We start from the raw sequence: 12,219 nt of genomic DNA, 5'->3' as shown, positions 1-12,219 counted from the left end.
TCTGTCTGTTGACTCCAATCCATTTAAGTTTAGGTTAACTCATCTGCATCCATTTAATTGTTTCTAAGCTGTTCTGGCTATTAACCCCAGCCCCACGAAAGTGGTCTTTGAGCATACCATTCTGTGAGACTTGCAGCTCTGCCTACTGCAATTGAAATCCTCAGTTTCTTACTGAAATGACATATGCTATTTAACCTTTTTAACTTTCTGAAATTGCGTTCCCTGGCCATTAAGTTATTTTCGAAATTGCAAATTGGAGCCCCTCAGCATCATACATCCGACTGTGGTGTATGTTAAGTAATAAGTCTTTAAATATTCTCAAGCTTTGAATTTTCCTGATGTCCTTCATGGGGGAAACCCACATTTATAGCTGTCAGCACATTATACATGCATAATGTGCCCATTGTTGTGTACATCTCACCCATTTATTTGGGACAGGTTTGTCCAACTACAGGCCTCGAGGGCGAGATCTATGTCAGATTTTAGGATACCCCTCATTAAAATTCTTGAAATAAATGTGTATACAATGATTCTAAATGAATTCACATTTTTTGTCATGAATATTAAAGAAGGTTATCCTGAAAACCTGCCAGGTTTCTGGCTCTCGAGGCCTAGAGTTGAACAAACCTGATTTAGGACTTACAGAAGAGAAATCCACCCATTGTGAGTCATGCATAGCTTATACATGTTTAAATAACCATTTCATAAATCGCGCTGCACGCTGGAAAAACCTTTGGGAATCTGCCTTCACCGTTAAACATTGTAGCCATTGCAAATGCCCCTCGCCTCAACCCATTCATAAAACCATCTAAATTTAAGTTCAATATATCAAATTGATCTTAATTTGTTCCTAGTTAGAGGTTTTCTCCAATATTCAAATAGAACTCGGGGGGTACAGATGGCACAGTGACCTAAGCGCTCACCCCTAATATCTGTGCGCTGACTGCTGTGGCAAGTTCGAATCCCGGCACGTCAACTCAGCCTTTCATCCTCCTGATTTGTTTGTTTGTTTTATTATTTATATTGCGCACCAGGCCCAGGGGTATTCGGGCGCGAAGGCATAAAGAGGGTTGTTAAGCTTAAGTTACATAGTGGACAGGAATGAGTACAGCTAAGGTTACAATGATGTATACATGAGCAACAGGCAAGGCAAATGGGTATATACAGTAAGTACCAAGAATAAGTGTGAGGCACCTATATATAACAAATATAGTGGAAATAGTGGACAGGAATGAGTACAGCTAAGGTTACAATGCTGTATGCATGAACAGGCAAGGCAAATGGCTATATACAGTAAGTACCAAGAATAAGTGTGAGGCACATACATATATATATATATATATATATATATATATATATATATATATATATATATATATATATATCAAAAACAGTGAAGTCGCACATGTACAATAGAAATTAGGAAGGTTGCAGGTGAGATAGGGTCAGACGTCGTGTTCCTTTAGCCAGTGACTGAGACTAGCTCTGAATTGTAGGTAAGGTAGATCGTCCCTTAAGGCACGGGGGAGGGAATTCAAATATTGTGCTGCTTTAACATGGAAGCTACTCCCACCAGATTTATTAAGCTCAAATCTGGGTACTAATAGGAGGTTAGAGTTAGCTAGAGAAGCTGTTTATCTAGTGAATCTAGCTGAGAGGTATTGTGGGGCTGCTTGGGTGAGGCATGTGTCAAAGATGCAGTTTTGAGGAGGATTTTATCTTTCGTAGAGAGCCAATTGACGGGTCTCCTGAGGTCACAAATATGGGCATTTTTAGGGAGACTTAGGGCAGCTCTCAAGGCATTGTTTTGCAGAGTCTGAATTTTGGACATAATGCATTTGTTGCTGCCTATATATAGGGCATTACAATAATCCAATTTGGATAAGATTAGGGCTCTCGCTAAAGTAAGGCAGTTGTTGGGTGAGAGGAAAGACTTGCCTGCCCTGATTAGCTTGCAGGTGTAGGCGGTGGCTGAGGCCATAGCGTTTACTTGTTTACCAAAGGTAAGCGTGGAGTCCATGTAGAAGCCAAGAATTTTAACTACCTTAGCCACTTTAATGTTATTGTTGTCAATTATGAGGGATGCATAGTTAGGACCTAGCTTTTTAATGTTGGATGGGGTACCTAGAATGAGGAGATCTGTTTTGTCATCATTCAGGCATAGGGCGTGAGAGGCCATCCATGTCATGATCTCTGCTTCCAAAAGGTCAGGGTTTTCCCAACTCCCTTGGAAGCAGATCCATAACCCAGGTTCCGAGGGCCAACCAGTCCCAATTGGGACCTTTTGGACCCAGTCCTGGCGCCAGTGGCACCAGGCTCATAAATATGCCCAGTCCCAGCGCTGGAAGCGCCGGGCTCATAATGCTTGGGTGGACTTACCTGCAGCAGACCATGCTGCTTACTTGCCTGCCAGCTGAGCCTCTGATCCTCTTCTGTTTGGAACTACTTTTCCTGTTGGGTGGGGCAGGAGCCACTCCCTAGATTCAGAACACTGGAACTCTTCTGGAAAGCAGGAACTCTTTTCTTACCAAGGCGTGGCTGTGGAAGGAGACACCTAAGCACTACAGGAGGCTATTTAAACCACACCCGGTGGATGAATCTTGCTTTGCGTTATTCTGCATCCTCTGCACCAGAACGCTCATCGTGTCTTCTGCATCGGATCCTGGGCCTAAGGAAAAAGGCTTACCATCCTGAATCCAGTCTTCAGCAACACCTATAAAGACAAGAAAGAACAGGTTAGCATTCCGGCGTCTGAAAGACAAAGGCTTACCTACTCTTCGTGCGCTCCGGAGGTCTTCACACTGCATTCCGGCATCTGAAAGACAAAAGCTTACCAACTCTTCGCACGCTTCGGAGGCTTTCGGCGCTGCATCCTGCATCTGAAAGACAAAACAAGGTGCGTTTAAAGACATTGGGGAACTTTAATACTCACGTGCCATTACTCTAACCCAGTGGGTATTCCGGCACCCTGCAGCCGCTCCAAACTCGTACCTGCAAAATAAAAGACAGTTAGAGCGCATCGTGAAGCAGGCAACAAGCGCTTACTTACGTGCTTCCAGGCGCTTCTATTCATCACACGGACTCCATCTTCAACTCACTTCAGCCCGTCATCCGCCATCGCCGGAACCTGCAAAACAAGAGACATCATTACTAAAGACTTTAAAGACAATTGAATTACTCGAAACTTACTGTTCGTGCAGTAAACGACGGACAGCAGTCCTCTGAAGTCAAGAGGCCTGCGCTACCGATCCAGTGAAGAAACTGGTTACAGCACCCTGCCCCGAGGCAGATGGAGAGCTCGGCATTCACTTACCTAAGGTGAGAGCGTTAACCTTTGGGGGTCTACAGGAGAGCAAAAAAGGAAAGAGATAGGGACACCCCAATCACCCCAGTTCATTAATCCCATATTTTCTATCTGCAGACATCTTACTCTTGAAGTCAGGCATACAGTGCACAGAGGTCCAGCCCAAAGAGCCAACCGGGTGCTACACATCACCTTTGAAGATACGGTAGTCGCCCAGTCAAGACCGGCGCCTCTGCGAGAATCAGGTGAGCGTTACAGAACGCAAAGCCTACCGCAAAACTCTCGCTCAGGCGCTATGGAAACCTCGGATACTGACCACCTAGCCCGGTTACTTGGGGAACTAAGGGCGGAAGTGCATGCAGCTCGTCAGGAAACGAATGCTCTAAGAAGGGAACTAATTATTTCCAAGGAGAGAACAGACGGTCTTGCTAGACAATTGCTACAGTCACAAGCCGGACAAACCCCGTTACCCGCATCAGGGGCAAATCTTCCTTCAATATCCTCTATGAATCCAGTGCAGATCAACCTACCTGGGAATGTACCTCTGGCTCCGCCCGAACGATTTTCTGGTGACCCAAAGAGGTTTGCAGTATTTATCAATCAGTGCCGGTTGCACTTCTTATGCCGGCCAGCAGCCTTTCCAACTGATCAAGCTAAAGTAGCTTTTGTACTTTCGTACCTTAGTGGCAATGCGGAAGACTGGTCGATCCCTCTAGTTAATCAAGATGATCCGGTTCTCCATGATTTTCAAGCCTTTCAGCTTAGTATGGAAAAACTGTTCGCAAGACATTCACAGGGGCAGGCCTTGGACAATGAGCTTCTTTCGTTGCGACAGGGTAATCAAGACCTTTTGGCTTATATTGCATCTTTCAATAGACTAATAGTGGAAACTCAATGGCCTGAGGACAAAAGGATTACGCTGTTTTATAGAGGTCTACGTGGAGAGCTCAAAGACGTTTTAGCCCAAGTAGTGAATACCCCACAAGACTGTTCGGATTATATAGACTTGGTCGTTCAAATAGATCATAGACTGCAGAACAGGAAGGCCGACCGCTCCAAGTTTGATGCTCGAGTATTTTCCAAACCGCCAACTCCTTCCAAAGGAGTAGACTCCGGGGAACCCATGCAAATAGGGGGTCTGAAAGGTCCTCTAACACAAAAGGAGCGGGAAAGGAGAAAACAGTTGCAATTATGCCTATATTGCGGAAACTCAGGGCACTTTCTTCGAGACTGTCCGGTGAAACCTGCCAAGAAGGCCGTAGGAGCTGCAGTTACCAAAGTTACAAACTCTGAGCAGGGAAACGACCTCGCCCGACAAGAATAGAGGTCCTCTTGCCGAGCGTGAAAACCAGTTCCGTGACCTCGCATTTCGTGATACCTATGGTCCTCATTAGCCCTGATAATCCGGATCGATTACATGCAATTGAAGCTTACGTCGACAGCGGTGCCATCGGCAATTATGTGGATCATGAAATGGTTTTGAGGATGAATCTAACTTTTTGTCCCAAGGCTGTAAAGGACGTCATTACTACAGTGGATGGTACGGAGATAGCCTCCGGGCCTGTAACGCATACCACTCAAGAGGTGACGCTAGTAAGTCAAGATGGACACCATGAGAAGATCGTGTTCGATGTGATCAAGGCCCCTCAGTTTCAGATTATTCTAGGAATACCTTGGTTAGAGAGAAACAATCCTCTGATCGATTGGCGAGCAAGAACGGTCCAGTTTCCAGAATGTGTCTCTACTTGTCGCCCTCCACCTGGTGTTGCACTGGCAGCAATTTCTTCAGAGACTCCCCAGTTACCTCCCGAATACCTTGAATACCAAGATGTTTTCCGGAAGGATCAGGCTAACACTCTACCTCCTCATAGGTCTTATGACTGCCAGATAGACCTGATACCTGGATCTACTCCTCCTTGTAGTAGAATTTATGCCCTCACCGAGCCTGAGAACCTTCACCTTCGACAATACCTGGATCAATACCTGGCGAATGGGTTTATTCGTCCTTTCAAGTCCCCTGCTTCTTCAGCTTTGTTCTTCGTTCCAAAAAAGGAAGGAGACCTTAGAACTTGTATCGATTATCGCTCCCTGAACCAGATCACCGTTAAGAATAGATATCCGTTACCTTTGATCCCTGAACTCCTGGACCAAGTCAGAAAAGCATGCATATATACAAAGCTGGATCTTAGAGGAGCTTACCACTTGGTACGAGTAAAAGAGGGCGATGAATGGAAGACTGCCTTCCGCGCCAAGTATGGGCTATTTGAATATCAGGTCATGCCCTTCGGACTTTGCAATGCCCCAGCCGCCTTTCAATATTTTATGAACGATGTCCTCAGAGAGCTCATAGATGTGTGTGTTGTTGTTTACATTGACGACATCCTCGTTTATTCTTCATCGGAATCTGAACATCGAAAACACGTGAAAATGGTCCTCGAAAGATTGCGTCAACACAAACTTTTCGCTAAGTTGGAAAAATGTGTTTTCAACGTGACTGAAGTTGAATTCTTGGGATTCATATTATCACCTGGCGGAGTACGTATGGATTCAAAGAAGGTCGATGCAGTTCTCAAATGGCCATCACCATCCTCCGTAAAAGGTGTGCCAAGCATGTTAGGCTTCGCTAACTTTTACCGGAGGTTTATCCCCGAATTCTCTCGAATAGTCCAGCCCATCACTGCCTTGTTAAAGAAAAACAAACGTTTTGAATGGTCTACCGAGGCGGAACAAGCTTTCCAGGATTTGAAGACTAAATTTATCTCCGCACCAATCTTAAAAAACCCTCGCCCCGAACTCCCCTACATCGTGGAAACTGATGCTTCAAGCCTTGCCATGGGGGCAGTTCTATCACAAAAGGACCCGGTAACCAATCAGTTGCATCCCGTGGCATTTTGGTCCCGCAAATTCTCGCCTCCTGAAATCAATTACACGATTACTGACAAGGAACTTCTGGCTATCAAGTCTGCCTTTAAGGCTTGGCGGCATTATCTGCTGGGGGCCCGACACACCGTTACTGTGATTACGGATCACGGAAACCTGCAATATTTGAAAACCGCAAAAGCCCAATCCTCTAGACAACTCCGTTGGGCATTATTCTTTGCCGAGTTTGACTTCATAATTACCTATCGACCTGGTACAAAGAACGGTAAAGCTGATGCCCTTTCTCGGATGGGAGTGGAAGAACACTTGATCAACCCTACACCTGTACCAATCATTCCCGAACAAAGAATTCTGGGTGTAATCGCCACAGAATCCATAGAGGAAGTTAAGGATAAAGCCAGGCAACTTGTAACTCCAGCAGACATACAGAATTGGCATCTGCAGGGAAAGGACTTTGCAGTAAAGGACAACTTATTGTATTTCCAAGAACGATTATACCTACCCAGCACAGATTTACAGAAAAAAGTAATCTCCTGTTATCACGATTCTTTAATGGAAGGTCATCCCGGTATGGCGAAGACCTCAGAAAAGATCAAGCGCTACTTCTGGTGGCCGTCTTGGAAAAAAGATATCAGAGACTTTATAATGTCCTGTGGAGTATGCGCCCAAAACAAGAGTCAAAAGGAAAGACCAGCAGGCCTCTTACGCCCTATTGACATCCCACCTCGCCCTTGGCATACGCTTTCTATGGACTTCATCACCGATCTACCTCCATGCTCCGGATACAATACGATTCTAGTAATCGTGGACTTATTCTCCAAGATGGCGCATTTCATTCCGCTCAAAGGCTTGACAACAGCAGCAACTCTGGCCCGAGAATTTCTCGAAAACATCGTCCGACTACACGGTTTCCCTTCGGTTCTAATTTCGGATCGAGGTAGTCAATTTATTTCTCATTTTTGGCGAAGTTGCTGTCGGTCGGCTCAAATTGATGTGAGACTATCGACCAGTCACCACCCTCAGACCGACGGACAAACCGAGAGGACCAATCAAACTCTGGAACAGTATTTACGCTGCATGCTGCAACAAACTGAAAAAACGTGGAAAGACATCCTTTGGATAGCCGAATATGCCTACAATAACTCTGTCCATTCTGGAACTGGGAAAACACTGTTTTTTCTTTTGTATGGCAGTCACCCCCGAACCTCGGAGTTGGATCCCCTCCAAGATCTTGAAACACCAGCAGTAGACTACCTGCATTCTACAATCACCCAAGCCTTTAAGGAAGCTGTTTCTCACCTTCAAAGGGCTAAAGAACAATACAAGAAAGGAGCAGATCAACATCGGAAGGAAGCCCCTCAATATCAAGTAGGGGACCAAGTCTGGTTATCCACCAAATATCTACCTCTAAAAGGGCCACGCACATTAAACCCAAGATACCTTGGTCCCTATTCCACCACTACCATAATAAACCCAGTAGCGGTCAAGTTGAACTTGCCCCCGCACATGAAGATACATCCGGTCTTCCACGTCTCTCTATTAAAACCCGTGCAACCTCAAACCCGACTAACTAAATCTCCAAAACCCATCCTAGTTGATGGGAGAACTCGAGTTTGAAGTCAAAAGCATTCTGGACTCCAAGATCTCCAAATCTAAACTATTTTACCTAATTGACTGGAAAGGCTACGGCCCCCAAGAGAGATCCTGGGAACCTGCTGAATATGTCCACGCTCCTCGCCTAATCAAAAGATTTCACCGAACATTTCCTGACAAGCCAAAACCCCCGGAGAAGCCCGGTTTGGGAGGGGCCTTGAGGGGGTACTGTCATGATCTCTGCTTCCAAAAGGTCAGGGTTTTCCCAACTCCCTTGGAAGCAGATCCATAACCCAGGTTCCGAGGGCCAATTGGGACCTTTTGGACCCAGTCCTGGCGCCAGTGGCACCAGGCTCATAAATATGCCCAGTCCCAGCGCTGGAAGCGCCGGGCTCATAATGCTTGGGTGGACTTACCTGCAGCAGACCATGCTGCTTACTTGCCTGCCAGCTGAGCCTCTGATCCTCTTCTGTTTGGAACTACTTTTCCTGTTGGGTGGGGGCAGGAGCCACTCCCTAGATTCAGAACACTGGAACTCTTCTGGAAAGCAGGAACTCTTTTCTTACCAAGGCGTGGCTGTGGAAGGAGACACCTAAGCACTACAGGAGGCTATTTAAACCACACCCGGTGGCTGAATCTTGCTTTGCGTTATTCTGCATCCTCTGCAGCAGAACGCTCATTGTGTCTTCTGCATCGGATCCTGGGCCTAAGGAAAAAGGCTTACCATCCTGAATCCAGTCTTCAGCAACACCTATAAAGACAAGAAAGAACAGGTTAGCATTCCGGCGTCTGAAAGACAAAGGCTTACCTACTCTTCGTGCGCTCCGGAGGTCTTCACACTGCATTCCGGCATCTGAAAGACAAAAGCTTACCAACTCTTTGCACGCTTCGGAGGCCTTCGGCGCTGCATCTGAAAGACAAAACAAGGTGCGTTTAAAGACATTGGGGAACTTTAATACTCACGTGCCATTACTCTAACCCAGTGGGTATTCCGGCACCCTGCAGCCGCTCCGAACTCGTACCTGCAAAATAAGACAGAGCGCATCGTGAAGCAGGCCACAAGCGCTTACTTACGTGCTTCCAGGCGCTTCTATTCATCACACGGACTCCATCTTCAACTCACTTCAGCCCGTCATCCGCCATCGCCGGAACCTGCAAAACAAGAGACATCATTACTAAAGACTTTAAAGACAATTGAATTACTCGAAACTTACCGTTCGTGCAGTAAACGACGGACAGCAGTCCTCTGAAGTCAAGAGGCCTGCGCTACCGATCCAGTGAAGAAACTGGTTACAGCACCCTGCCCCGAGGCAGATGGAGAGCTCGGCATTCACTTACCTAAGGTGAGAGCGTTAACCTTTGGGGGTCTACAGGAGAGCAAAAAAGGAAAGAGATTGGGGTGTCCCTATCACCCCAGTTCATTAATCCCATATTTTCTATCTGCAGACATCTTACTCTTGAAGTCAGGCATACAGTGCACAGAGGTCCAGCCCAAAGAGCCAACCGGGTGCTACACATCACCTTTGAAGATACGGTAGTCGCCCAGTCAAGACCGGCGCCTCTGCGAGAATCAGGTGAGCGTTACAATCCATGCCTGGATGATGAGGTAAACTCTGTTCACAAAGGCCAAATCCTTGTCATAATCTCCCGTCAACAGGATGAGGATCTGTGTATCATCGGTATAATTTGTGTAGGTGATACCTAGACCATCGAAAAGTTGCTTTGTTAAGATGTGTACAGGGTAGGAGATAGGCAGGAGCCTTGGGGTACACTGCATGATATGGGCGCTGGGTCCACAGCTGCTACAGGAGAGAAGACTCTCATTGTCCTATTATCAAGGAAGGACTGGATCCAGGTGACTGCCTCCTGAGAGAAACGGGCAGCGCAGACCAGGTGGTTGCAAAGTATTGAGTGGTCTGCCAAATCAAACGCGGCTGAGAGGTCGAGGAGTAGCAAGAGTGCCGTTTTACTTTTGTCTCTGTGTGTCTATTTGTGCCTTGAGGTCTATGAGTGCAATCTCAGTACCATGCTGAGGTCTGAAGCCAGACTGACGAACTCCTAGGAGGTGGCTTTGTTCCAGATGATGCTGGATTTGTAGATATGCTACTTTATCCAAAATGTTCAGTAGGAATGGCACTGTGGTTATGGGGCGGTAGTTAGTGGGGATGGAAGGGTCGAGGGTTTGTTTTTTAAGGAGAGGGAGGACCCAGGAGTGTTTCAGGTTGCTAGGTATGGTGCTTTATGTGAATGAGGTATTTATGAGTTTAGTGATGAGTCACCATGTGTCCCATGTCCAGCCCAAATCATAAGACACATGAGGTCGATAAATTGAGTACCACAGTGTGGGATAATGTACTCCGTTATTTCACCGCTCTGAGACTTATGGGTGTGTAGCACTATGTATGAAATTAATTATTTAAAGATTGTACCTTGAATTCTGAAATTGTATTAATTTCAGTTTGTCACCCACGTTTTTTAAAATGTACTTATTTATTTTTGATGGGCTTGGAATAACTTTTCATCATCGTCAAATGGACTGTTTGAGTATGTGTACAAGTGATTGATTTTTTTTTGCAAGCATTTGAGTAACTGAAAGCATGGACTAAGCTTCTAAACTATACACAATGTGCCTGCATGTATGTAATTTTGACACTTTATTTCAAATAAATAAGCTGTAAACATTTAGCAATGTTAAAGAAATGCCCATGAATTGCTACCTGAATATGGTGGTGAGCCTGTGCCTATTGTTTCATTTGTTCCTTAGCATTCTGTCCTTTTTGTTCCACTTGTGCAAATGTTAAACACAAGTATACAGTTGCTGCATAAAAAGATTTAAAATGTTCTAAAGTCTTTTTTGGTGTGGTGTTTTTCAGACCTTTTTCTCCTACACTTGCACCTCATCGACGGACCGAATGCTGAGGAAAAAGGCTGAAAAGTTTAAAATGCACCTTACCAAGAAATTTAAATGGGACTTCGAGATCGATCCGGAAGACTGTGCTCCTGTAGTGGTAGAGGTTCCTGAAGGGGTGGCGTTGGCTGATGGGAGATGAGGAAGAACAGCGCATGCAGTTCTGTGAAGATGGTTAAATACATTTGGTTCACACTCTGGAATGGCACGCCCTTCTTGACACATCAAATTGTTGGCAACTGTGTTTTGAGGGAAGATGGGAAAGGTAGAAAGAATTGAATAACAAGGAATTGTTCATTGATTTTGGCTTCTTGAGCTCAACTTGTCAATTTACCAGTAAAGGCAAATGGATACTGCCTGAATTATAGATCCATCCTGCAGATGGACCAGCAGATCGTCCTAACTAATACATTGTGATATCTTAAAAGCCTTGTGATTGACACAATATTGCACCCGGTCAGTTATTTCGGACTCCTTTGCTGCACACCTTCCATCACATGGAAAAACTCTACACTTCAGACGACTCCATCTGGCTTTCATTGAAGATTATGTGATTACAGGTATTACAATTGATGATTAAAGAAAATCGTGTAGCTTGCCCAGAATGAGAAGTTTCTGCTGCAACCGATGCCAAAAATAACACAATCCTTTTAATGATCTGTAAATACACAGATGCTGGATGGGAAATGCCATTTATTTATTTTTTTCCATACTGATTCCCGCACTGTGGTTGCCCTGCATCTGTATTTCAACATACTTGCTTATTGCTTTTAAAACCAATAATTGGCAACAACACAGCATGTTGTCAAACAACCGCCAGCAGGAGATATTGTACTTTTCAATCTTGTCAGTTCAGATTTAAACCACTATATGTTGTACTGTTAGTGCTTACCCCAAAACCAGGTGTTCACAAGTAATAAAAACGATTCTTTAGAACGTTCACCCCTACCGGCTAGTCTGGAATTGTCAGAAAGTGCACATTGAAGAAAAAGTTGAAGCGTCTGTCGAACCAAGTTGCACTACTCATGAAGTGGCTTGTGACCCCAATAGGGTATGCTAGCGATTCCATATCCTAAGAACCATTGTGTTTACATCCTAATTAAAGTCCAGTGCGAGCTTCCAGCATTCTATTGCATGCACACTGCAGTCTTCATGAAGCACGTCCTCTAGTTCTGGAAATTACACATTTAATGAAACAATAATTAAATGCAGATCTCTGTTGCAACATATCTGTTCAAAGTGGAAATTCGCTTTTTTTGGTTTAGGTCTACTTAATCAAAAATATTGTATCTTTTCCAGTTTGATCAAATATTTTTTTTTTGTCATTTTTTTTTGCTGCACCTCTACCACTTCGCCCCACCTTAACCTATTCCGTTACCTCTCCCCATATATTTCATTTAATTTGACCGAAAATAACGATCAAAATAATTCGTTCAAATTGAAAAGGTCAAATGTTTTTCGATCAAGTATGCTAATGCCCTTTTTTCAGGGTGTACATGGCATGTAGGAACAGGAATCTGCAACTTATTTCATT

General features: G+C 44.8%; 1 protein-coding gene across 1 annotated transcript in view; it reads left to right on the top strand.

Annotated features, from left to right (window-relative positions):
- Positions 1-11,914, top strand: part of AAR2 (AAR2 splicing factor) — a 107,487-nt gene extending 95,573 nt beyond the window's left edge. The window contains exon 4 of the mRNA XM_069652314.1: positions 10,651-11,914. Within this exon, the coding sequence (XP_069508415.1) occupies positions 10,651-10,827 (177 nt within the window). The 3' untranslated portion in view covers positions 10,828-11,914. The remainder of the gene's footprint in view (positions 1-10,650) is intronic.
- The last annotated feature ends 305 nt before the right edge of the window (positions 11,915-12,219 follow it).

The sequence above is a fragment of the Ambystoma mexicanum genome, chromosome 3p (genome assembly GCF_040938575.1).
Source record: "Ambystoma mexicanum isolate Mex_15411 chromosome 3p, UKY_AmexF1_1, whole genome shotgun sequence".
Lineage (NCBI taxonomy): Eukaryota > Metazoa > Chordata > Amphibia > Caudata > Ambystomatidae > Ambystoma > Ambystoma mexicanum.
The sequence above is the reverse complement of the archived record's forward strand: the minus strand, read 5'-3'. Positions and strand labels throughout refer to the sequence as shown.